Raw genomic sequence first — 27601 nt, 5'->3', positions numbered from 1 at the left:
AGATGACCACATAAGTGCCCTGTCATCAAGCGAATACACACTAAATCTGCTCTTTCCACCGACACCCTTTGTCCTTTAGCTGTTCTTTTCTCTTTACACCGATGAGGGTCAATATGAATCTGTCACTTGTTCAGTCAGTCAGTCAGTCAGTCAGTCGGTCACTCAAAGCTGCGTCTCTCTCCAGGGAACAATAGTCTTCTGACGATGTCTGTGAGGAATGTGTTTTTTGGGGCTTAGCGTCTGAAAAAGCCAGGAAAGCTGAGAAAACACATCCAACGCACCTTCCCCTTGCCTTCCACTACCATGGTCAAGGCCAAACAGATGAGCGTGTTCACGTCTTTGCGGGCATCATGACTCAGTCAGTGTGTGTCAAGCTGCTCTTCAACTTCACCAGACAGGAAGTTGTACCTAACGATGGGCTGAAAACACAGGAAGTCGATATCAGCATGCCTGGAATTCCAGCATTGTGTTTTCTCTACAAAAACAAGTACGGCTTATGCATCGCTGAAGCACAATATGTTTGTGATATTAATGTATTTCAGTAATTTTGCATTGCAGCCTCATACATGCATGTACAGCACATATGCATTACACACTCACACTTGCTTCCAGAAACTGACAGACCGCTGAATACTCCACACAACCCTGTCAGGCATGACAGATGTGGAGATAAAAAGACCAGTATATTAGATAACACTGTGAATTTGTGTGTGTGTGTGTGTGTGTGTGTGTGTGTGTGTGCGTATGTGTATGAGTGACAGAAAGAGAGTCTACCTATACACAGCTCTGCAGACACACAGTCATATCCACCTGCTGCCAAATTGCTATATGTACATAAGCCAGGTGTAACCTGAAAATGTTTCATAAATTTGCAGTGTCTACAAGCTGCTGTCACACTCTCCACCAGAGAGAAACTAAAACTACACAGCTAAAACAAACATGCTGGGTCAGGAGAAAGCTAGCTGGAGAGATGGCCATGACTAGTATTAGCAAAAAAGATACATGAAGTTGTTGAATATTTGTCAAAAAAATCTAAATTCTTATATTATTGGGACAGAGAAAATACATGTTTTGATTAACTGAGATCTTGTTAATAATTCAGTGAGTTAGTCATAGCTAATGGGGCAATAGGTAAATTAAATAATAAAATAATAATAAAAAACTCTGGCTAAACCTGCCGATAAGTCAGCAGATTAAATTCATTCATGTGTAGATTCATTCTGTAAAACTATTACCAGTAATGAGGCAGACTATCCTCATTGATATAAATGGGATAGACAAAATAATACAGAGCAATATGATATAAAGCAACACAATTCAACAGCACCACAAACTACATCCTGGTGAAAATGTCGATTTATGTCGATTCGTTCAGTTGAATCAACACCTCTCTATAACACAGTTTCAACAAAAACTTAAAATTATAGCCTTGGTGACAATTGGTGAATTACTCACTCATGATCACTAATTAACATCAACATAGACGTATACTGTAAATAACATACTATCTATCTATCTATCTATCTATCTATCTATCTATCTATCTATCTATCTATCCCTCCGATTCACATGCACTGCACTCTCAGGCTCAGCTCACTACTGCCCTCCATTGGTCAGCCAACTAACCTGATGTTTGGTCAGAAAAGTCATAAAACCAATCAAAATGGTTCTCAAGAAATCCTTTCTGATATGTAAACAAACATTCATTCATGTGCATGATTGCATTTTTCACATGCAAGCATAAGTGGCTTGAAATAAAGCTGAATGCTTATGAAAAAAACAAGAAATCACTGATTATGTTTTACATCTGCTAAGGAAGCCTGATAGGTCCTTCTTGGTATGCTCTCCCTTTTCAGGTCATTTTTCTGCTTGCATGTGGGCTGTGGGAAGGTGGCAGTACCCTGAAGCCTGTATGGCACCCCCTTGAGGCCAGGGAGTGAAAGGTCCTGAGGTGTAAGCTGGAGGCTGGTGGCTGCTGGTGGGCTCCCCGAGACCTGGCTGAACGTCCATCTTATCTGGCCACATTGTGGAATCTGCATGGTGCTGGTCCTGCTCAGCGCTGTCGTGCCTGTGTGTGTTTGTGTTGGCGCCACTGTGAGATACAAGATCCTGTGTGGACCTGGATTTGCTTCGGTTGGGTAGGCACACATAACCTTCCCCGTAAAAGGTGAGGTTCAAAGGGGAAGGAGATGCAGAGTCGTCTGACGTGGAGTCTTTCTCTGTCTCTTCTCGCTTGACTTTCACTGAATTGCAGATTGACTCTGTTGCCTGTCAGACAGTAACAATGCTGTTCAGTATATGACATTTAATGGCTGAAAGCTAATGATACAGCTAATATTTCTGACTTTTTTTTTTTTCATGTACCTATTTACAATCTGCTTCTAGTAACACCCGAGTCATAATACAGATTTGATTTGATTGATGTTGGACAGCAGATATACAGTGGAGTGCAGATATTTCAGATATAAAACACAAAAGCATGAAGATATCAAACATTCAGATTAAATTTTGAATCTAATATCATGTTTCTGATTTACATTGAGTGCTTCAGAAGATCACATAAATAAATGACAATAATAAATGAAATTTGACCCGGACTGGACTGTGAGTAACTGACCGGACAGAGGATGTACGGCCCGCTGAAGCTCAAGGAGGACGTGTCAGAGCTGTTAACCTCCACAGCCAGTCGGGGCTGGTTATCACACCTCCAGCAGCCCTCGCCCTGCTCCAAACACTTTTTTTCACTGTCTTTGGTTAGCCACAGCGAAACATCTGAGGAGCTACAAGGAGACGCAGAGCAGAAAGTGTTTTTGCCAGATAACAGAGAACTGTCTGTAATTGATCCGCTCATGCAACAGAAGAATTTGCTTTCATTATTATCTGTCTGAAAATGCTGAGTGTGAAGCGCATTACCATGTGGATACGCTGTCCAAATGCTGCACTTTGCACATGGACGTGTTCTCACTCTGCATGAGGGTCCAGCTCGTGGCAGACTGGAGCACAAAAATACATCCTGATTTAAAATCAGACAAACACAAACATGCAGAACCGTTTCTTGATGCAACACAATTCCACCAAACTCTGAAATGATGCAGTCTCACCTTGATCTCAGACAGGATTTTGCTTTTTCCTGGAGAAGGAACTGAGTCCACCCACAGAATTACCCTCCTATGTGTTTCAAAATATAACATTTAAAAGAATTACACTTTATATTAAAGTACACATATTCACTATGAGCTAGTTACTGATTAGCATGCATTTTAGTAGCATATTTGCACTTTATTAGTCATTATAAAGCACTTATTATTTTTGGGCTTTAGGGTTATTAAGGGTAAGGTTATTAAGATCATAAGTCACGTACAACAGCTTCCTTACTTACTATCAATAAGCAGTAATTAGGAGGTTATTGAGAGAAAACTCTTAGTTGATGGCCTAGTAGTTGTAGAATATGCTCATGCAGATTAAGGCATTGACAAGTTCTTTATAATGACTAATAAAGAGCCAATACGCGACTAATATGCATGTCAATATAAATGAAAAAGTAACACTTGAAAACACACTTTATATTTAATTATTTTTCCAGATTTATTGGCTTAATTTGATTGCATTTTAGATAGACTTTGTAATATATATATACACTCTACTCCATTTATCTGATGGCTGTAGTTACATTTGATTTAACAGAACTTGAATCTTGAATAAAGTGTATGGAAAATGAAGGACCTTTGACACGCTGGAATGGTGCAGTAAAGTGTGAGGAAGGCTGCCGCCACAAACACACTGATGGAGAAATAGATCAGGGTGTTGAGGGACCAGGTGGCTGTCAGGGGACAGAAAACACAATAAATGATGATAATGATAATGATCATTCATGATATGTATTAAGGTGATTTTTCAGCACATGTTGTTTTCCACTGAATAAACACTTTTTCCAGGAAAAAGAAAATGAAACACAACAAATTTTCCACAAGAATCAGTGAAATCACAATGTTTGTGTCTACACAGTACCCTCATGTGAAGTCCAGTCCACAGGATCAGTCCATTCAGAGGGGAGTCCCCCGTAGATGGAATCTTCTCCAGGGACGACCAGGGACCTGACCTTGACCTGGTAGTGCTGGGATGGGACCAGAGAAGCCTGCGGGATGTTCATGGACATGGACCCCTCTGAAATGTTCCTGATAGAGCATTTCTGAAACAGAAAATGTGTACAGAATGCTGTGAGATGTAAAAGTTTTGCATTCGTCCAATTGTGAATGTGTCTGAGTGTAATATTTCTCACCCTGTCCTGTATCTTGTAATAGCAGAGTTGATAATACAGACTGAGTTTTGAAGCTGTGCTCGGATCAGTCCATTCCACCACCCAGTTGCTGCCTTTCTCCCTCACCTTTACCTGCTGTGGAGGGTTGGGACGAACTGTGCAACAAGAGAGTAGTCAAAAGAGTAGAATAAAGTCAGTCATGATGAAAAGCTTTTTAGCGTTCTAACCTTTCACATTTGCATCCTCACTCCTGTAAACAGTACAGTTCAGTTCTCTGACTTCTTCTACTGCTATTTATGACAAACCAGCTTGTCCTCATGGCCGGTAACAAACTGACTGGGGTGCAGTAGTTCCATTCAGACACTAGGTGGGGGCACTTAATCACCTCTCAGTTGCTCTGCCCTGTGTGTCTGCACAGCTTTCTGCAGTTTTATCGCCCCACTGTGTGTTTTTAATTTGGCAGGACACGTTATCTCTACTCCCCCCTCCCCACCTCCTCTCAGTCTCGCCTATAATATTATGCCTGCTGTCTCGTGTCTACTCACTGTGTTGGTTGGCCTCAAAAACCTTGGCATTGCGTGTTGGTAAGAGCTCCAGCAGCAGATGTGCAGGGTCTGTGACAGTCAGTGAGCAGCTGTACCTCAGCACAGTCCCGCTGAGGTCAGAAGTGACTGTTGGGTTCACACAGCATCTCTCAGACCTGAAGGCCGGGATTAAAATGGGGGTGGGGTGGGGTGGGGGGGTTGATTACATGAATGAATGAATGAAGGATAACCAGGTGGTATTGTCAGCGTCACACTCGGCTTACGGTGCAGTCTGGTTGCGTCGACAGGCCAGCTGGTGGGTAATGAAGTGAGCCAGCTCCCTGCTCACCTCCCAGCAGCACGTCACCTCCTTCTCTCCATCCAGCACACAATGCAAACTGGGAAACTGCCCAGCGTCTGTGGCAGAAAGAGAGAGAGCTGATAGCAACGGCTGCAAAGCTCCAGACTTTTCCCCAGCTCCCATAAAAATGGACAGAGGGAGGAGATTAGAAATGTGAGGAAAGGAGATAAGGAGCAGGGTCTGCTTTGCAAGAAAAGACCCTTCTGGAGTAAAATGATCCAATTCATTAAATATATGAGCTGAGTGGTTAAATGTCAGAGTTGAAGCTAATTTGTGCACATGCAGGGAAGGATTCACGGTGTTGTAAATGGGTTGCATTTAGATTTAAAATGATGTTGAATGCTTCTTTGACTCACTCTCTCCAGTCTGCCACGTCACCACAGGACTCCACTGGCTCCACTGGCCCACGGTGGTCCGGGCCCTCACCCTGGCTTCATACCTGTGACCTGGAAGCAACAACCGCTTCTCGAGTGTCAGACTGGTTTTTGTAACATTCACAGTCTGCAGAGAGAATCAAAAGAGAAAATACTGAAGTCCAGGTCAGAAACATATGCGCATGCTAACATGCTAAGTTAAGATGTGAACACAGTAAGGCAAACATTGCTGCTAAATGTCTGCACGTTCGTGTTAGCATGGTGATGTTAGCATTTAGCTAAAAGCACGTGCCTGAGCACAACCTTATAGAGCAGGTAACAAGGCGATGTTTCTTATGTTAGAGTAACTGTGAGATATTTATATGCTTGATTGCAGCTTCACCAGGGCTCAGATTAGACTTGGCCTATAAGCTGTAAATTTGAATAAGAGCTGCTCCAGTGGATCTCAGCTTCCTGCCAGAAGAAATCTCGAATATGATTCCCAGACAAGCACTAACTGCTTTAGTTATCATTACTGAAGCTAAAGCATCAACCTGTTCAAATGCCAGTTATTGTGTTCAGGAACTACACTTTCACGTTTCAAGTGTCCTTTAAATGCTACAAAACAATATTAGTCTCTACGCGGCAGAGTATATACAGTGTATTTGATGCTAACCATCCAGTTGTCCTGTCTGACTGTCCTGTAGCTGAGCTGATATGCCATGTTTTTGTTCAGGGAGGATGAGGAGGGGTAGGGGCTGGACCAGCTGAGCCGTCTGCCTCCATCACCTGCATCACGTGTGGACAGATCGACTGGCGGCCGTGCTCTCACTGTATAACACAAAAACACACAGCTAACAGTGGAAGTGATGCGACTGAATTCAAATGTTAGTATATGCTTTTAAAATGTATTAGTCTGTTCTCAGCAGCCCCATTTTTTCTATGATTATCATCACAGTAGTGGAGTAAAGTATGATTGATGTAATGTAAACTCACAGTGCTGAGACAGAGCCAGAGGCTTGTATGGGACGGATGAGCAGAGGGTCTCTGTCGTCTCCTCGAGGAAGAACACAGTGTGTCTGATGCCGATGGATAATGCTTGAGTTTTATATCTACACTGGACAGTCCTGTGCTCACTTGCGTCTTGTACTGCAGTGCCGTAAGGCAAACACTGCTCCCTGCAGGGACATGGACACAGAGCTGTGGGGCAGAGAACTTTGACATACCCCCATAAACCTACATTATATCCTCTGTTGTGGCCCAAAATAGTTTTAATCCTTCAGTGCAGTGCCACACAAAACACCTGTCTACAGCCACCCAGCCCCCGCCTTGTTGTTGACGTCTCTTTGCTCCCCTGTTCCCGTCCTGGCCTCTCTGCTGGTTTTACCTGTTGTTGTCTGTCTTGAACCAGAGCTGCAGTGTTATGTTTCTCTGTTCACTCCACTCGCAGTGGACATAGGACTTGTAGTCATTGTAGCACTGTAAGGATTTCAGCAGTGGAGACTCTGGGTGGGCAGGAAGAAGTTGTTTTCAGCCAATTGGTCAATTACTGCACAAGTTATCTTATTTGATATTGTTTTGGATGTATATTATAATCAGTGGTAGAAACAGCATTACACTTAAGTAAGAGAGGTAAGACAACAATGTAAAAATAATCAATTACAAGTGAAAGTCTTGCATTCAAAATTGTACCCAAGTAAAGTTCAGAAGCATGAGGAGCCAAATGTAGTTAAAGTAACATAAGTACCTACATGCACAGGACAGGATTATTTTCACCGATAATCTCATAAAGATGTTTCTGTCCTAAGACAACTTTCTGCAGTAAGTAAGCACTACTTCAACCTGTTTTTCAACTTTAAGAGTATTGGAGGAAAGAGAGAGAGTCTGATAGAATAAAGCAGTTTGCTGCGTTACAATGATCAAAAACATGGCTTTAGAAGATTCTTGTAAGTTGATTTCTGGTGAAAACAGGCTTGAATATTCCTACAATGCACCTTTTCCGCTTCTTATAGGAAAGTCACACTTCAAGGACTGAATTCATTTTTCTTCTTCGACCTTAAAGATAACATGCCAAACTCTCTGCCTCCTCCTGCACTGACTGGGCAGTGCAGCTGTCTCTGTCTCCCAGGGGCGCAGAGGTCATAGCAGGCTGTACTCTGCCCGACTCGACGCTGACGACTTATAATGTATTACATGTGACCTGAGTGTCCCGTACAATGGGACTTAAGTACGCATAGTTTCCTGTTTTAGGATCCAACGGCCAACAGATATGTGTCCAACATATGCATAGATGAGTGAAAATAACCTGACTTGGACATGTAGTAAATCTTGTGGGTGTAGTAAGGCTTAAGCACTCCCTCCTCCAGAACTGGGTGTCCTTACAGACTCTCTTGTACTGCTCTGCTCTATTTTCCTCCATCAAGCGTCAGTAAATGTCTCTGTGTAAGGCGTCCAGGTCTGCTGAGCCTTCTTCAGTCACTTGAGTTAGTCGCTCTCAAGATCTCTTTCACACAGCTGACCTCATCGACAAGGCCAATGACCCCACTGACACTGATCTCCCTCCCCCATTAACATCACACTTTAATGTCTGGTCTGTGTCTTCTGACTCTAACGCACATCTTTTTTTTTTTTTTTTTTTTGGATTGGATCTTTCATTTTAATAGCATATTGTACATATTCTTCCTACATTTTTTTTTTTTCAGATTTTTTATTTCCTATTCATGCATCTAGACTTGTAGTTCTTGCTAATTGTCTTTCTTTAGATTTTTACCTCTTCTTACTTTTTAGTTATGCACCAGAGCATCAAGGCAAATTCTTCGAATGTGAAAAACTACCTGACAATAAACCTGATTCTGATTCTCAGAAATGTTTTTCACTGAATGACTGATTATATTTCAGATGCTGGCAACACATTTTTAGACAAAACATTTGCAAATATGCAATATAACTAGTAACTATATGTAGTGGCGTTAAAAGCACAAGCGTATAAGTAAAAACGCTTCAGAACGGCACTTAAGTGCAGGACTTGAATAAATATATTTAGTTACATTCAACCACTGATTGAAACCATCCCCTATATCTATAATATATCACACAAACTACAAAAAAATGATCTAAAGATCTCCAGATTTATCTGAGTAATGATCCAATTTATGATCTGAAATATCAAAACTGGTGAATTTCAAAAGATTTTAATTCCAAATCAATCCTGAGAGCACCAGGTGAACACTGAAGAGACTTACTGTTCTGTAAGCTGCTGCTCTCATGGACGCTACAACGATCTGGACCAGAGAAGCGAGCCAGAGGAAGAAGCGTTGACCAGAGCACGATCCAGAAGAGAGGCATCATTCCTGGGGACAGACACGGCTGGGAGCCCCCCCCCCTCCTTTTTTTTCTGAGCTGGTCTCAGCAAACGTTATTCTGTGTATTCACATCATCGCAAAGTCCCTGGCTGAGAGGGAAGGCTGGGTACGTACAGAAAGGTGAGAGAGAGAGATGATTAGTTCATTTACTAGAAATAATGAAGAAATGAGTCATGACCACACTACCAGCACTCACTTCCGCTTTGAATGTCTGCTTGTTGTGGGTTGTTGCCACACTTCCGCCTGCCTCTTATCTCTTTCTCTCACATGTGATATTAAAAAGATACACAAGCCGTCTCTGGAGACACACATCAACGAAAAATACCAAATACTGATGGCACAGATGAGCGCTTTGCAACTCTGCTAGAAGAGGACGAAAAGCAATTGTTTATAAAAAAAAAAAAAAATCATGCAAATTCTGTTTCTGTTAAATTGATTTTCGTTTGTTTTATTCTGTTCGTTTTTTCTTTAAAATGCGATTGTCTGCTCCTAAAAGCCCCCGTAAGAAAGGCCGCACATTTAACTCATCTTTGCAATTTCTGCTTGTAAATATATAAACATCACTAAAAATCCATTAAGATCCTTCAAGAGTGATAATAACGAAAAGGTGACAAATAACATAATTCCTACAACTCTGAATGTTGGTTGATGATAACAGACTGAATATGGAATCAGAGCAGTTTAAGAAATATTTATTTGTTAATCACGGGTTTAATTCATTAATTTCTTAATTTGTGTCTTTTAGAAAGTTTTTAATATATTGATGTATATTTACTGTAGATCCCAGAAGACAAATGATAAGATATAGTATTAAACTGTTCTACTTGTTTTGTAGCATGATGTGCACAATCTTTTGTGTGTGTGTGTGTGTGGGTGTGGGTGTGTGTGTGTGTGTGTGTGTGTGTGTGTGTGTGTGCGTGCAGCCCTTTTCATAGTTAGACTATCTTCAAATAAAATAAGAAAACAGAAAAAGGAGAGGTGTGATCAGCGCAGCAGACTCAATGGTAAAAACAAAAAGGGGGGATTTTAAGGGTCACTCAGGCATGAAAGACTCCACTTCTGCCTCTGCTCTCTACAGTAGCAGCTTTGGGGAAAACCCACCAGGAGAATGTGGGAAGCCAACACTGACTCTGAAACCAAAAAACCCTCTTTATTGTCTGCGTGCAAGAGGTCACACTTGACAGCAGGAGACGGCTTGAAACCAAACAGAGATTGAAACACATATAAGGCATGAAGACCTGCGTATGAAGGCAGCTGAGAGTTAGAATAAATGAAAAGCTGCTGAGCTGACTCTGCTCGGCGGCTGATTTGATCAAACAGCTGCGTTGCTTCATTTCTGCCAGTGTGTGAGTGTCACTGTATTACACAACGCTGGTCTTTGGAAAATTCACTGTAATTCAGCTTATTTCTAAGTCACTGGACGTCAAAGGCACGCATGTCACGTCACCGCTCAGCACATTTTAACATCGGCTCTAATGAAGGCCAACACGTCCAGCTGTCTTTGACGTCCTCCAGATTAATGACTGCGTCCTCATGTTGTCATGGCAAAGGAGAGCTGAACACACATGAATATCACTACACACTATACATGACATCAAGCTGTGAAATGACATAGACACGAGCAATGTGACACAGCCGATGCGTTGAAAAACCATCCGAACAAATCAAGCGCAGTAAATCCTTCACTTACCTACCTCACATGATTTCCTTTGGCTGTCTGTCACCACGGCCTCCTTCTTGTCAGCCAACTCCTCGTGAACACTGTCGAGAAGTCTGTGGGAGTTTCCTCTGTAACAAGTTCAGTTTCCTCTTTCTGACCACAGCGACAATGTTGTTCTCACTTTAATACAACATCAGATGTTTTAATTTGCAGTCTGCAAAATGCTCCAGCTATCAAAAGCTCACATTATTCTGGAGACACCAGGCGCGACACCAAAGTGGGAGCCATGGCCACCCTGATACACCCTAACCCCCTGCCTATGAAAAGCTTCTTTAGGAGCCACTGGGAGGTGCAGCTGCCGTAGTTTTGCCTATTCTTCCCCTTTTTCACAGTAATTATATGAACTCATTAGGAGGTTCTAACAGTAAAGAGTAAACCTGCTAAAAACAGCTGAAACATTTTCTTTCACATTTCCTGTTTAAATGCAATAAATCAAACCATTTTTTTCTTTCTCGTCTCACAGAGGATACATATTTTGGTTTCATGATGAAGCCTATTCAAGATTAACCAGCTAGGTATAAGTATCAGTGGTTAATCAACCGCATGCTTTGAGATAACACACACAGCTCGGCCACAAGCAGATGAAGCCTCTGTTATAGATCATGATCAGTGTTTTCCATTTGGTTACAGTTCCAAATTACAACTCAGTAATTCATCATTCATCTATTGTGTGCAGCAGCTTTCTATTAAACTGTCTGATTTACAGTAAACTGCTGCCTCAGAATTTTTACATTTTCCAAATGACTTTAAATGTCCCACGGAACCGGCTGGCTCAAAGGTGGGTGTAGTGAGTGTCACCAGTCAGCGTGGGTTTCATGTGGTGCAGCTGCTTCACAGTTTCATAACCGCACGTTAATAAAATGTTCAATTTGGCACGAGACATTAGATTAGATTAGATTAGATTAGATTAGATTGGATTAGACTATACTGACAAGGAAGTAGAAGAATTTATTATATAGGATAAAATATCTATTAATGGTTTGAGTGGTGGAGATGAAAGTTTAAAATCTGTCTTCTTCTGCTCTGTCACTGAATGAAGCTGCAATGTAACTAATTACATTTACTTAAGTGCAATTTTGAGGCAGTTGTGTTTCACTTCAGCTTTTCTTTTTTCTTCTTTTCTTCTTCTTCTTTGCTCCCTTACATTTATTTGACATTTATGACTTTACAGATTAACGCTTTTACAAACAGAACATTTGATCGGCTTCTGAAATGTGATGCACTGTTACAGATGAAACCACTGAACCAGGACAGGAAGAACGTAAAGTAAGCTCCACCTCAAGCAGCTACAAGATTGAATTAAACTGTTGTATATAATAATAGGAGACTTTGGAAAGCTCTTTTCAGCATAATGAGTACTTCACTGCTGCTCTTGCTTCCGTACCTTTACTTAAGTGAGGCATTTTAGTTGCAACTGTGTACATTTACACTGTTCTACTGCTACTTTTACTTGAGTGAATAGTCTGAATACATCTTCCACCTTCACATACAGAGAGGGAAAACATTATGAAAGACTTTTGCAAACAGGGATTTATATTAAAATCAATTTTTTTTTAGGCGTAGTTAAACATTGAGTGGGCTGTATTGTTATCATTTTGCTATATTTAGATATCAGTGGTTCGTGCTTCACTTTAAATAAGAGCTCATCTCTCTGCTTTCCAGTTATGATACTGACAGTTATGCTGGTTGTTTGACTGTTTCTGCTTCACTGAAGTCATAGAGGGAATAACTCATATTGAGTCAGAACATTTCAGTCAACAGCTCGCGGTGGTTACACTATCACTAATCAACCTTTGAATTGCCATTATTACAAGAAAAGAATAGAATAGAGACAAATTTTGGTTGGTTTGCGCTGCTTAAAATAAATATGAGCCACAAAAAATTTAGTTAAAGCCACCCCCCACTCCAAAATACATTTTTTTTCTTGTTCCTTCAGTTGAATGTTTGCAGACTGATGTATGTGCAGAGTTTGACTGTTTTCACTTTCACTTGCTGAAAATGGAAATTTTCTCAATGCTCATAAAAATCCAGCGTTAAAAAGGCGGGCCAAAGAGCATGATTTGTGTCATCACAATGAGTTTAGAAGCCAATCCTGGTTCAACAATCAACCTCCACAAGTGTGATGTGGACACCTGAAGCCCCCAGTGCACTGACACTGAGGATGGACTTTACAGGAAAGTAGAAATGACACATATTTGTAAAATCCTTGATTTGGGATGAGGGAGAAGAAGTAGATGTCATTTTAAGGACTTTTAGATGATATATATATAGATTTTTTTTTTAATAGAAAAACCATATCAGAAACACATCATTAGTGTTTTATATACATCTAAAAACATGACTGAGGGGGGCCTTTTAAAGTAAAGTGACTGCGTTTAATTGGATAATAAAGTGCTATTTCATAAATGAAAATGGGATTTCACTGACTTTCCATCAGCACTTGGAACTCCTCTCACTTTTCTCTCAATATTAATTCCTCAACAACAAATTAGAAACTGAACTCAGACTTGACTCAAATATGCTTTTCACATCTTCTTTCTCTGAAGCATCAACAGTCTTCTACAAAGCCAGCCGCTGTTTGAGGCGCTTGGCGTCAGATTCTAGCAGCACACTTTGCATCATATTTATACAGTTACATTTTTTTAATATGATGCCATGTGACACATCAAGGCACTCTGATGCCTTCAAGTAATGAGGAAAAAAAACAACAAAAAACACTCAAAATCAATGCGACAAAGAGAGCCAGATGAAAAATGTAAAGGCCAGGAAAAGGCGAAAATATGCGCAGCACCAGATGTTTACGACGGGATCTGAAAAACAAAGAAAGGAATCTTTGTTTAGAGACAAAAAAACAACAGAAAATAATCCTGAGTGATGTTATCTGATGGTGAGTTTACTGTTTGTCTCCGATTGAAAAGCTAGTTCAGGTCAAGTCAACTTCATTATTCACGCTATTTGTTATTTAAAGACTCAGCTGACCTTTTCTTTCTTTCTTTCTTTCTTTCTTTCTTTCTTTCTTTCTTTCTTTCTTTCTCTTGCCCTTTGACTTCCTTCCTGACTTCTGATACAGCATGACCAATTCCTCATTTCAACTGCTGCCGTTTTGCTGTGACTCACATTATTCACATTTGCAACACTATATTTAGATTTCAAGCGTTTCAGTTGATGCACTAGAACATATGAAGACCTGCAGTAAACAAAACATTTATTCAATCAAAACAGATGTACACCTTATCTTTAGATGCCACATGCACGAGGGGCTCAAAACAATTAAATCTCCTCAACTTCTTACTGGTTGTCATTCTTTTTCACTGCAACACAAAGTTAAATATTCAACCACCAGCACCTGTGGCTATAAAGATGTCAGAATTAGCACAGTGCAGGAAGTGTTGTGAAGACTATAATGGCTTCAATGTCAGAGAAAGAAGACAGAAAGAACCTTCCCCTGGTTCTCAGAAACGATGAGGAACTCGTCAATCAACTTGCTGATCTCTACATGTTGGCTACTTGAGGTTTGTTTCAGTCATGAATCACAAAATGGACAAGACATGAAACAAGAGCTGAATTACATAGAAAAGGGAGAAGGAGCAGCGTGTGAACTGTGCCAAGAGTGGGCACGTAGTTCACTCTTGTTCTAATATATTCTGAGGGGTTTTGGGCCTTAATGCAGTGGTTTAAAGTAAGTAAAGGTAAAAATACTCTGTTACACATGAAAGTCCTGCAATCAAGATTTGTGTTCACAGTAAATTTACTTAAAAAAATAAAAATAAAAAATGCTCAATGGGCGTAGTGACTGCTTTCAGAGAGTAATATTTTCCTCTGAAATTAAGTTAAGTGGTATAATAAAAACATAAGTAAAAAATAAAAGTACATTATTTGAATGACTTTGCATAATACAATAATTATAGTCATACAAAAACACCATAGTAAAATTTCCAAACATTTGAATAATGACACACTGAATTTTCCAGGCAGCTTAGCAATGCCAGTTCAACCTCAACGTCGCCACCTAGTGGTCACAAACCACAACTGCTGCATGCATGCGTACACCTCTGCTGCAGATGCATGGATGCATGATGATAAAGAGTGCGGGGCTTTTATCCTACCATTATTCAACAGACTGGACTTTCAATTTAAGAGCATGACTCATTGATTTTTGAAGAAACGCTCTCCGTTAAAACCCTGCCTGCTCGCACTCAAACATACTTAGATTTGCTCTGCTTCTGCTCTCTCAAATTGAAAGAGCCCACTCTTGAGTAAAGATAAGAAGAAAGCCCCAGAAAGGAGTAGAAAACAACATGCTTGTGGGATTTTTGTGAAAACAGATGAATGTTCAAAAAGTAGTTTATTTTAACCTTCATTCAAACGTTTTTTCTCGGTCTGGGGGGGCAATGAACAGAGCATTTATTTTGTAGGGACTGGACTGAATTGGTGCTGAGTACCAGAGGTTTGGATTTAGAGTTATTTAATTATGCAACCTCCTCTGAGGGATCAAATCAGCTTCTGTTTGAACGACTTTATCTCTGTGTTTTAGCGAAGGGTGAATAACATCATCTCCACATGCCCCAAATGAAATGTCAACAGCTACAGTGTGTTTTCATTTCAATTCAATAAAGACACAATGCATTAGACACACACACACACATACACACACACACACACACACACACACACGCACACACACCACAGCTTTGACACATAAAACACATTTCCAGTGAGCAAGAGAACACATTCAGTCTGCGTTTAACATGACTGCAGTTTGAGGAACAATGAAAGTTCGACGGTGCGATAAGGGCTGTCCTGATTGGTCCAGTAATACAGAGAAAGATGACTGCATGACAGCAGGAAGGAAGGAAACTTTTATTTCCTTTTCTACACTAACAGCCATAGTAGCGTGCATCCTGTTCAAATGTGCACAAAAAGAAAATGAAAGACATCAGATTAGTGTTTGTTTGGGTTATTTTTTTTGCAGTCTATAAGGGTTATTTATTCCCATATGACAGTCGTTTGTCACGGCTTTTTATTTTACTCAAGCTGCAACCAGCTTTCTGTGCTCCACTGCTTTTGAATTTCAATTTCAAACGCTGTCCCATTTGTGATTTCTGCTCAATGATTTGCCGTGATAAATCCAGCCTCGTGTAGCTCTGGCAGAGCACGGGAGCATGAATTTATGGTCTCAATTACAGCGCTGAGGTGGATTTTACACTTATATTCATCCTTTAGGCAATTTCGGACACCTATGCAACAGTAAGTAAAAGTAATTTGCATGGAAAAGATTTTTCAGCTCGGAGAGAGGAATCTCATTTATAGAGACACACAACTCTAACAGCAGAACGAGATTGCATCCTGCATCTGAAATAAGCCTTTTCGGGGAAATTTTGTAGAAGACTTGATCAATAAAAACAGCAAGATTTTAAATCTGAACTGCCAATTCGGTGCTAATGGCGTTTTTACACAGCCCGATCCAAATGACTGCGCCAATCTGTTGTTGTTGACTGACAGTGCTGCCTTCAGGATTGGACAGCCGTCTTCTTGCTTGTGTAAAATGATACCGTTTAAAGCTAATGAGAATGTAATGTCAATTAATGAGATCAATAATGAGTGTGTGTGTGTGTGTGTGTGTGTGTGTGTGTGTGTGTGTGTGTGTGTGGGAGAGAGAAGGTGGGGGGTGGCAGAGCAGGGGAAATAAGGGAGAGAGTCAATTATTGGACTCTTTATTAAGAAAGGCCTAGTTGCCCAATAAGAATACATTACAGTAATTATAAAGTAGTTGTAGTTTAATCTGAACAGAGTGCTCTGGGCTGATAAACAGCTGCTCTCTCTCTCCAGTCTCATTAATTCTGTGTCTCCTGTGCTCTTGCTGTTATTACTGTCAAAGCACAGTTGCGTTCCATTACTGCCTGTTTCCCAAAATCACTCGAGAAGAATTAAATCAAAAAGCAGGGCTAGGAATCGCGTTGAAATGTATGCTAGCGTCGGTGGTGGGGCATGCAGCCAGTGAAATGACGGGAGCACTCAAAAGCGTTCACTGAACAATGCATGTAATAGCCTGCGAGCAATGACTCAACAGTCACTCCTCTTACTTTTCTCAGATGGTGCCAAGAAAAGTCCAGAATCAGACAACGCTTTTTTATCTGAATTAATGCATTTTGTGGTTTTATTTTCAGAGAGTGTGCAGTGTGCTCACTTCCTCTTTTGCTGCCAGTGGTGCTTCTGCAGGACTGGCGGTCTGATCTGGGATGCTCAAGCTGCAGCTCTGGAGTCGACAGAAACGTAGCAGCTTGTAAGGCGAAATCCCTCAAAGCTGCTACTGCAACTGTGCCTCTTCCTCTCTCTGCCGTCCATCTATTTCACAAGCATAAAACATGTTTTGTGGGCTTCTGTGGCAGTACGAATTCATGCACACACTGCAACACACGCACCCATATTCTGGAGGGTGATTTGCCTGAGAGTCTCACAGGGGTGAATCCCATGGTGCAGCACATTAGTGTGAGGGAAACAACACATTACAGGGAAGCCTTGGGGGCATTTTAGATTGTTTTGAAGACCTCTAGAGTTGATTTTAGCAGGCTTTTATGAAAATGGACTGCCACTGTAATGTGTTTAAACAGCTGAGTAAAGCTCTTTTTTTTAAGGGAGACAAGAAGCCCCGGGATTAAACTCTGTGTTGGCCAGCATCCACTCTGCTGAAGTGTCCTTGAGAAAATGAATCCTCGCCTCGTCAGCTCCAGAGTACTGTAGCTGACCCAGACCTCTGACACTGAATACAAAAGAGATTTTCAAACGCATCCCATCTCTATTATCACAGGCCCTTTATGCCCCCCCCCCCCCCCCCCCCGGGCCCTACAATGATGAACAAGGCTTGACCCATAATCTGAAATTACTACTTTTTTTTTAAATCATCTCAGGGAGGTGCAATATTTTAGCATGCTGCGCTTTTTTAGTGCGTTACCAGAGGGACTCAACGGGATGCAAGAGGAGACAAAAGACAACTGCAAAGATGCAGAACAACACAACGAGAGGCAAAATGACTACAAAGAGACACAAAACAAACATAAAGAGATGCAAATGACTATGAAACAACACAAAACTAGAGGTTCAAAATGACAGAGGCAGAAGATTGTTATGTTCTGGTATGTTTAGTTTTGTGATTTCCTGTTTTATTTTGTAGCCTTGCCTCATGTGTCAGATTTGACTTTACTTCCTGTGTTTTCCCGCCCGTGTGATTGTTTGATTGTGTTCACCTGTGTCTGATCAGGTCTCCTCACCTGTCTGTTTAAGTGAGTGTGTTTCCCTTTGTTCTGGTTGGGTCATCCCTCACATGTGGCTCTCCTGTTCCCTGTCAGTTGTTTGAGTATTTTTTGGTAGGAGTCCCTGGTTCCTCTGTTCGATCCATTTCCGCGGAGCTACTTTTGTTTTTTTGATATTTGGATTGTTGGACACTGGTTGGTTGGTTTAATTCACACCAGCTTCAACTACTGTAAGTCCTTTGTTGCCTTGCTTATTTTGTAAAATAGATTATTCGAACGGTTTCCGCCCTTTTGGTTTAAGGCTTCATGCTGGGTTCACTTCCTGTTTTTTGCATGGCAAATTATACAAATACAAAAGATTCTGTCAAAGAGACACAAGATTATGACAACGAGAAGCAAAATGACAACAAATACAAAGAAACACAAAATGATTACAGACACCAAATGACAAAGAGTTGCGAAACATTTACAAAAAGACATAACATGACTACAAAGAGATGCAATATGGCCTCAAAAAATGCAACATTACTACAGAGACAGAAGATTATGACAAAGAGAAGCAGAATCATTGTATACCACAGACACCAAATGACCGCAAAGACTTGCAAAATATTTACAAAGAAACATAAAATGATGACAAGAATGAAACCATTAAAGAGAACCATAAAAAGACGGAAAAGAAACACAGATGAAGACTACAAAGACAAGCAAAATGACTACAAAGAGATGCAAACTGACTGCAGACGATGCCGCCATTGTTCTGTGTCTCTTTCAGTCTGGGTGTCTTGCGGGGGACTTTTACTTGTCTGTGCCCGGGGGGGCCTTTTGTTGCGTAACCCATCCATGACTGTAAAGTCTTTTGAGTTTGTGTTCAGTGACTCTGTACTGTATGATACCATTCACATATGAAACCATTACCCTCCCCAAACCTTCTGAAAGGCACATGCCAGATCAGTGGATTTTCACAATATCATCATCCTCCATTCAGCCTTCTTTATTCTTTGCGCCTCTCTTCTTCACCACCCTTTCATCCTTCATAACATTTAGCCAGGGGCCAATCTGCTCCTCTTCCTCCCCTCTCCATGCCCTGTCTATGCCCTCTGTCATTATCACCCCATCCTTTTCTTATTATATCATGTTCCCCAATTCCATTTTTGTCACCAGCTCTCACAAACCTCAGTCGGCTCTTCTTCCCTCATCTTCTCCTTTTTCTGTCCCGGCCCTTCGTTCACCAGGTCCGGCTAAGTTATTGCTCCAAAGTTAATTTCAGTCTCCGTTCTGCAACACACCGGCACAGGATTGGATTACAGTGTGATTTAATGGATGGAAGGACATTTTCTCCACTCTGAAATTGATTGTGTCCGGGGACTGGCAGCATGTGACTGCTTGACATGAGTTGTACGTGTATTTTTCGGTGCCTGCAAAAGGTTGCAGTTGTAATAGAGTGAAGGCAGAACTGTGATGGTTTCACTTACTCCCATCCAACAAATCACAGCCCCCCTGGATTATAACATACCTCCTTCTATGCTCTTTGCCTTTGTCCTTCTTGCTTCCTTCTTTCTCCCCTCCGACCACCTTTTCCTCTCTTTCTCCTCTGTCTCTGCATCTTCACCCTTCCTTCCTCCCTTCTCTGTCCAACTTTCCTCTCCCTCCATTCCCTGCAATCCCTCCTCCTCCTCCTCCTCTCAAACATCACACAATCCCCTCCTATCCCAATCCAGCGCACCCTCACTCTCTCCCTCCCTCTTCCTTTATCTCTCCCTCCCTCTCTCTTTCTCCCCTTCATCTCACCTCCAGCCAGCCGGAGCACCCTCCTCCTCTTCGCGCAGCCCGCCTGCTCTCGTCCACTTTCTCTCTCTCTCTCTTTACACCTCTCACTCTCTCTGCTGTCTCTTGTCTTTTATCTTTCTTTCTTTCTCTTTCTGTCCCTTTATCTCTTTCTGACCTCCACTTCTCTTCAACCGCCAGAAGCTCGCAGGCTCGCCGCTCTTCCTTCATCCACTGAGGATTCAGAAGCACTCGGGACGAAGACTCTGTCACTGGAGGTGAGTGTCTACAGTGTGTCTGTGTGTGTGTTGGTGATGGTGGTCATTAACCTGCATCAGCTGCAGCTTGGGAAGGCAGATGGGATGACTGGTGAAAGGAAGAGAATGAGGGAAGAGACAAAAAGATGTAGTGGAGAAAGCCAGCTGTTCTGCAGTATCGGAGAGAGTGACATGACAAGAGAGTGAAAAAGATGTGAAAGGGGCAAACAGCACTAGATGATGATGATGATGGTGATGATGACGGTGACGGTGTGTCAGTAAAAAAAGTGGAAGAAAAGCACGAGAAGAGAAGGGCTATTTCGATGCAGCACTCACAATCGACTGCTGCATCAAAAAAAGAGTCAGAGAGAGTTCAAGGAGATGCAAAGAAAAGCAGAAAATGGAAGTGAGGTCTTGAGAAAATAACTAACCCAAACATGAAAAATTAACTAGAGAGAGCAGCCAACAGAAAGTGAGAGAGACGTTTCAAGTAACGGGAGGAGGAAAAAATGCGAATGGGATGGTGATGCTTCCCCGGTGTAGCAGCTGCATGCCTACAAATGCAGCGGTGCCTGCCTCCTCCTCTCCCGTAAAAATCCCATTCACAAACAGGACCTGAAAACACGCGATGGTGATTGGCTCCCTGAGCGCTGTGTGTATGTGTGTACTTCATTGTGTGTGCGTGTATGTGTGCGAGAGAAAGATGGAGCAAGAGAGAGGATGGTGGGGGGGAGAAAACCCATTACATTCCCATGCGGGCGACGCTGACGCTTCGGAGCAGATGCTTGAATGAAACTGCACCGTATGCGCTTGTACATTAACAATGCCATTATTACACAGCCAATATTACACAGCAATAGAGATGGTGTGTAGTGACACTGCATTTTGATTTGTAGATCCATTTTTCATTGGTGTAAAATAATGTCACAATGGCAGACAGATGTGTGGACAGACTGGGGTGCGAGTGCTGATTTTGCACCACTCAAACTTCTTCTTCTTCTTCTTTTTTTTTTTTTCTAACTCTTTCTCCTTCATTGCGTCATTCTCAGTGCTGCTCCAGATTGTCATCCCTCTCCCCGCCACCGTCACTGCCACAATCTCGCTGCCACCGCCAACCCGTCTAGATTAACAGCTGTCCAAACAGCGATGCTCTCCTGCCTCGCCAGCACCCGCCAATTAGGAAGTGACATTTGTTTGGGGAATGGTGGGGGCATGTTGGTGCGCGAGGCTTGGAGGGCAGGGATGTGATGAAGGAGGGAGGTGAGAAGAGGGAGGAGGAGGAGGAGGAGGAGGAGGAGAGAAGGGTAACTTCAGATAAATTGTCAGGTCAGAATGAGAAAAAGAGAGAAAGGGAAAATAAGGCTGAAATGTGAGTAGATGGAAGTAGATATTTCTCTACATGTGGGAAAACGTTTACCTGTACAGACCTTGAATATCTGTAGCAAAGTTCATGGCAGTCCAGAAATGAGTTGTCCAGATATTTTTCCTCTGAACTGCAACCTCACGGTGGCACTAGAGGAAAAGCCGAATCAGAGGCAAACTGATGTGGACCCACTGACTGACATCGCCATTACCAGAACTATGCAGATAGCTTTCCTGAGCAGGATAAATGAGGTAGAATAATCCATAATAAAATCCTGTAAATACTAAATCATACACAAGAGTTAAAAGCAAGTTTGAAAGGGTCTGTTTTTGGTTGATCTTTAAAGGAAAATACAAAGGTCATTGTGTGGATTGTGAATGGTAATCATTCCACCGTGACAGAAAATGCATCACCCTTCATTTCAAATCTAGATTTAGGAACAGCGAAAAGGGCTTTTTATGCTGACCTGTGTATGCACCAGTGTATGAATGCCAAACAGATATGCCAATTTTTTAGAACAATTTAGTTAGTGAAAAATAAAAATTTGACATAAAAATGACGGGGCCACTAAAATTGGGCTATTGCGTTTTTTTCTTGTCGCTCCACTTAAAATCCAAGCAACTACATTTGGACCAATTTACTTCAGAGATTTCTCAAGACTGAATAAGCCCTTGTCCTTGATTATCATTTTGTTCAGGTATCTATGAGAAATAGTCCCAAATTTCTGGAAAATGACAAGAAAGCAATTTGTCAGGCTGGAGAATCTGATGATCTACATCTTGTCCTCATTAGGCTGGAGAGGCTGGAGACTGAACGTGCTCAAAGCAGTCTTTTGAGGCAACAAAAGTATAAGAATCATTCAGATTGACAGGATGATTTAAGTGTGTATCAATTGCATGTACACAAGATGATATACTGACCAGGGGAAAGCATGTAATAGAAAAAGCAGCAGGACACAGGATTGACCCTTGAGGTACACCTCAAGTACAAGAACTAATGGAGTTACCAAGTTCCAGAGAAAAATGGCCTTCAGAGAGACAGGATAAGAACCACTTTAAAGATCATTTTGGAAGAAAAAAGAAGGTGAGACATGCTGGATGACAGGAAAGAGGGCAGAGAAAGAATAAGCAAGGACAGCCTGTATGTAAGAGGCCATTATTGTTAAAAAAAAACAGCAGGATGCTATAGAGTACATATGGACTATACTTCAACCATCCACAAACCCCTCTGGCCATCCCTCCAGCCCTCTCTCTCTACTCTTCAACCCACACATCATACATCGCCATAAACTTTATCACCACCTCTCCATTAGGTATAAAAGTCAGGCGTGATACATGGTATATCTTCTCCTTTTTCCAAGGGAATTCAGTGATTTAATGAGCATGGAGCTCTGTGGAGTGTGAAATACCCAGGTGTGATATAATGCTCCTGGGGGAGGAGACCTCACAGAGTGAGTGTGGGACATTTGTGTGTGTGTGGGAGACAAGAAAATGGTTCTGCATGTCTGTATATGAGCCAGGCAAGAAAGAGAAGAAGAGGGACAGACAGGTGGACGTGTGGATGAGTGAAATACAGGAGGGGATGTGTGTGTGTGTGTGTGCGTGTGTGTGTGTGTGTGTGTGTGTGTGTGTGTGTGTGTGTGTGTGTGTGTGTGTGGAGCTGTGCAGTCCTGATGATGGTGTGTTTAGGGAAGCGTGGAGAACCAGTGTAGGAGAAATTTCAGACCAGTGTCAGTGGAATTGGGACAGGTAGACTGGGAAAGGTATTCAAGAACCGTAACAGACAGACTTGGTGTTCACCGAGTGTGTGTGTGTGTGTGTTTGTGTGTGTATTGGTAATATGTGGTCTAGGTTGTCCTATTAAGAGCTAAGTGCCTCTAGTCCTCTCTGGTTTGAGGTGGCTCTTGTGGCCTGTCAGTTGCTTGCATCTGCGTGTGTGTGTGTGTGTGTGTGTGTGTGTGTGTCATGCATCCAGACACTAACACATCATTCACTCTTTGGAGGGGCAGACAGCATTGTTGTCAGCACATCTGCTGCATCTTCATGTGAAAGTTGTCACAATAAAATGAGAAATCCACCGTTTGGGAAAAACTGACACAGTCTTGCAAGGAGTTGTAAACATAAAAAAAGTTTGGGATTGGGATTGAAACAGTATTTCATACTTTAGTGTATTATATTATTTCATTTTTTTGCTACTATTACATTAAAAACAGTAAGGTGTTCTCCCTCAGCATTGCATGTAGGGGGTTATCAGCTGTTCTTCTGTGTATACGACCACTTAATGGCTCCTGATGTAGTCTATGATGAGGTGAAGGAAGGCTTGCTCCACTGGGTTGTGTGACTGAGTCCTCACACTCAAGGATCATCGTCAGTGGGGTGTGCAGATTTCTGCCCTGATGTTACTACAAATTAAAAATTCATCTAAAACTGTGAAATTAATTAAGATATAATTAGGTGTAATGTGGGGTAATTCTAAAACCTCAGCTGATTTAATTTCTGGCTCTTTCAAACAGCATTAATAAAAATTAAGCACTAAACACAAAGTACAGCTAAGGCTGATGGGAGTGTCATGAGTTTTGCAGATGTTAGTGGAAATCCATTAGCTTATGGTTCTTCAGACCCATAAATGAACATCTGTAACAAACGTCCTGGCAATCCGTCCAATTGTTGTTGAGATATTTCAGAGACAGCGGTGTCTAGTGACTGAGCGACGTTCCTTGAATCGCATGGTTAGCGTGGCTAAAAATGCAAAAAGGAACAGAAACACACAACACAACCAGCAACCACACAAACACTCAAACTTCACATAGAAATTGGTTTCATTATCTGCTGCTGCTTTGGCTGCATTGTGCAGAGCTATATTCAAACCATACATAATGAAGTGTGTGTGTGTGTCTGTGTGTGTGCGTGCGCATACATGCAGTATGCTTGTGTGTATTGTTGGGGAGCCTATCCTTTGTCCTACATTGTCAGTTGCCCTCTGGTACTCTATCTTGTCTCCTCTGCAGTTCACTGCTGTATGGAGCCTTGCCTATGAATGTTAGTGAGTAGGATGGAAGCCTCCAGTGGGTGGACTAGATAGGAAATATCAATTTACTGGGAAAGATAGAGGGGTGGTTGTTTGTGTGGGCTTGCCATCGTAGGTGAGGGGACGGGTCAGTTAATTGCCAGAAGGAAGAACGGTGCTTATGTGGGCAAACGTGGAAAGATGGGAGGTGGAAATGCATTTTCTAAGGTGCCTTTCATTTGATCTTGGCTTTTCTTCTGGGAGCATTTTCTTTATATTTAACATCATCATCATTCTTCTTCTTTTTCTCTCCCCCCGTGTCTCCATTCCCCATTCATCCTCATTTCACTGTTGTATCAATCTGTTGTCGGCGTTTACGTTTTCCTCCCCTTTCTTAACGTCCTCCACCACCTGTGAGCTGATACAGAACTCTAAGATAAGTTGTGATTGCTGAGCATATGGTCACCTCATCACTTTGGTTTCTCCACCACTTAAGAGGTTGTCTGGATAATTAAAACACCGTTCCCAGCCACGGCACAGAGGTCGCTCAGAGACAATTTGCATTTGCGCTGATTTTGTCATGAAAAGCACAATTAACCCAGTGTTCAGGGCCCTTGTTAAAAGGCATTAATTAAAACAGATTTCGATAAAGCAGAATGAAGAAGAAGATGTCTCACTTTGGCTAAGGTTTAACAAAAGAAGTGAAACTGAGGGTATGGTGGCAATCAGAACACTCAGTGTTGAAGCATAATTGCATTCATCTTGTACAGCACATGTACAGTGTACTTCGTGCAGCGTTTGCTTATCAGGCTGCACGCAAAGTCATCCAGGCTGACCGTACACACAATTTATGACATGCTGTAGTACCACGGGTCACTGAACCTTGTCGGGCAGATGCAAACTGATACAAATACGCTTGTACAGGTGCACACACAGACAAACTGTGTACTGATGCAGGACAGGTCACAGATGACGTGCAGTTCTATCCTTCCCTTCAATCACATTTACACAACACACACACACACACACACACGCATGTTAAAAAATAATATCTCCATTGGCCGAGACAGAAGGCTCTGATAGGCAGACAGGCTCTCTGGAGATGTCACTAGTGAGTCTTCATTGCAAGGTCAAGGACAGATGTTGTGTTCGGCGGCTGGCATCTGGACGAGCGCTTGATAATCAGTGGAAAACGTGCCTGCTGCTGCAGGTTTGGGGCTTATTACAGTGTGTGTGCGTGCATGTGTGTGTGTGTGTGTGTCTGCAGAGACTAATGTACACTGATGCCTGTACGTGCATTGTTTGTGTGGGTGGCACCAGTGCTGGATCCGAGCCACCCACCGATAAAGGATTCTGAGCGTGAGGTGAACAGCATCTATAGAAACATCAGCTGTTGAGCTTTAGCTAATATTTGAATAAGTGATGGGATCGCAGCGGGGCACAGTGCTCAGCCGAACTTTGTGAGGACATGTGAAGGTGTTGTACATAGTCACAACGAATAGAAAGGTGTGTGGTGTTTTGCTGCCCTGTGGTGGCTAAACTGCGATACCTGCACTACTTTAAATTCCTTTGGTTTAAAGGCGTTCTGTGCCGTAGCTCATTGGTGCTTAAAAGCTTTCTCACTGCAGCTTTTCTCATTTTCTCTTTGATGAAATAAGTCACAAATCACGTCTAAGACCACACACACCTACATACCAGCTAAAGAGCAACTTACATTTTTTCACATAATCTTCAAACGAAGCAGTTTTTCCCTTAAGGGGGAACTTGGGTCCAAAGGTTGTTTGAGCAGTTTGAAGGGTTGGCATGTTTGTGAGGACAGAAGTATGAGTATTTTAAGCGAGGTCAAAAAGTGGATTCTAACTTTAGACTGTCACAAAGGTCAGCTCAGTGCAAGAGGAGTCAGCCCACTTCCAATTAGAAAGCCCATGACCTCTTAAATGAGCTCATTAATGAACTCACGGTCAGGTGGGAGAGACGGCGAGCAAAAATGGATTGAGACTTATTTTAGAGCGTGGTCTTTTTTTTTTTTAGAAAAGGAAAATTAAACAGGGTGATGATGTGACCTATTTTGTCAAAGCCACTTAAAGACTCCATCTTTGGGGAACAAAGTCACAGTATATATAGATTCACGTTGGTTTTTAAGCAGTGGATAGTAGCAGTCCGAAGGTTACACGCTTACTCGGCCAACAAATGCATAACTTCTGCTCTTTCACTGGCTAACACAGCTTCCAGCTGGATTTATCACGTCAAATGAAAATGAAAATATGGATTCGCACATTCACTCAATGATGACAAACAGAGCTTGTACAGACACTCTACATACTCTACAATCTTTATTGAAAACATAAGTTAGACAACTGTTTATCCATCATTCACTCATTTATCATTGAATATGAACATACCTGTGTGCACCTCATCATTACTTATGCTAATTTAAGAGATGATTACTCATCCATTGAAACAGGAACAATCATAAGATGGGTCTAATATTCTTGAAGCAATAGATTGATGCCACTGTTCGATGACTATGAAGCTACATCCAGCAGCTGGGTGAGCTTATTTTAGAAAATGTTGAACAATTCATTTAAAGCTCAACAATCCTTAAGTAAAGTTAACATTACCTACTGTATTGTGCTGTACTGTATTGAGTATTTTACTTCAAATTTTACAAAATGTCCTCCCTCAGCATCGCTGCATCCCTCTCCCAGTCTTTAATCTCAGGCTCTTTAGTTGTGTCCTTAAAAGTTCAAATCCGAAAAAAATTTTTTTTCCAGAAATGGAGCAGCACTTTAAATTCTTTACCTGTTCCCTGCTCCTGTTCCACGTTTAATATTTTCAAAGTAGGATTATTCAAAGTGAGTTAAAGCCTCTTGGCTCCCTGAGCAACAGAAGAGAACAAGTGGGGAAAGGAAAAACAGCGGTAAAAGCCCAATGCCCTATATGCACAGCACAGTTATCTTGAAACAGCTCAGGCTAATGTGGAGCAACGAACTGCCAATGGTCAGATGGCATCGCATTATCAGCCCATGAAGTGAATGACAGCTCGTCTCAATAGCGGAGATTGGGCGAGATGAGCCGTAGCGGTGGCCTTGAAAAGCAGCATTCGTTGTGAACAATATCCATCAATCCCCTCTGAACGTCACATCCCAGGCCACATCCCGACCCTCAGGAACAAAAGCCGGGACAGCTGCGGGGGAGTTCCATTTAGCGCTTCCTCCTCTTACTGTACTCCCCTTTCGTCTGACCTTCACTTCCAATTCCCTGACTCTACATTTAATTTAATCCGCTATCCTTCTTCCCCGCCTCAATCTCTGAACGTTGCCTGCTCTGCATCTCGCTTTTCAAAACTTCCCGCCTCGCTCCCCGTCACTCTCATTCTC

The 27601-nt window shown here is 41.9% G+C and overlaps 2 protein-coding genes across 4 annotated transcripts in view; one reads left to right on the top strand and one right to left on the bottom strand.

Annotated features, from left to right (window-relative positions):
* Nucleotides 1-537: 537 nt before the first annotated feature.
* On the bottom strand, nucleotides 538-10768 carry csf2rb (colony stimulating factor 2 receptor subunit beta). 3 transcript variants are annotated; one of them, XM_076751651.1, is made up of 15 exons: nucleotides 10549-10768; nucleotides 8739-8960; nucleotides 6884-7001; nucleotides 6493-6674; nucleotides 6173-6327; nucleotides 5500-5644; nucleotides 5067-5199; nucleotides 4804-4958; nucleotides 4280-4413; nucleotides 4009-4189; nucleotides 3724-3820; nucleotides 3102-3168; nucleotides 2914-2993; nucleotides 2618-2780; nucleotides 538-2268 (listed from the first exon to the last, which is right to left on the bottom strand). In XM_076751651.1, exons 2-15 carry the CDS (start codon nucleotides 8842-8844, stop codon nucleotides 1858-1860), a joined length of 2127 nt encoding a protein of 708 aa, XP_076607766.1. In that variant the 5' UTR covers nucleotides 8845-8960; nucleotides 10549-10768; the 3' UTR covers nucleotides 538-1857. The 3 variants fall into 3 exon arrangements, with proteins under 3 accessions (XP_076607766.1, XP_076607762.1, XP_076607765.1); XM_076751647.1 differs by having other exon boundaries at nucleotides 10553-10768; XM_076751650.1 differs by lacking the exon at nucleotides 10549-10768 and having other exon boundaries at nucleotides 8739-8982.
* An 8844-nt stretch (nucleotides 10769-19612) lies between these two features.
* Nucleotides 19613-27601, top strand: part of pvalb6 (parvalbumin 6) — a 41683-nt gene continuing 33694 nt past the window's right edge. Inside the window, exon 1 of the mRNA XM_076753150.1 lies at nucleotides 19613-19873. The gene's annotated coding sequence lies outside the window, so the exon portion shown is untranslated. The remainder of the gene's footprint in view (nucleotides 19874-27601) is intronic.

The sequence above is a fragment of the Chaetodon auriga genome, chromosome 16, assembly GCF_051107435.1.
Source record: "Chaetodon auriga isolate fChaAug3 chromosome 16, fChaAug3.hap1, whole genome shotgun sequence".
Classification (NCBI taxonomy): Eukaryota; Metazoa; Chordata; class Actinopteri; order Chaetodontiformes; family Chaetodontidae; genus Chaetodon; species Chaetodon auriga.
Note: the sequence above shows the minus strand (reverse complement) of the source record. Positions and strands in the feature narration are given on the sequence as shown.

Bases quoted from the DNA above. Each gene is read 5' to 3' on its own strand.
- csf2rb (XM_076751651.1), bottom strand. From the start codon at position 8,844: ATGATGCCTCTCTTCTGGATCGTGCTCTGGTCAACGCTTCTTCCTCTG. The intron at 3,169-3,723 runs GTCCTTCATTTT...TGAAACACATAG, and splicing joins ACCATTCCAGCGTGTCAAAG to GAGGGTAATTCTGTGGGTGG. The intron at 2,994-3,101 runs GTGAGACTGCAT...TTTGTGCTCCAG, and splicing joins AAATCCTGTCTGAGATCAAG to TCTGCCACGAGCTGGACCCT.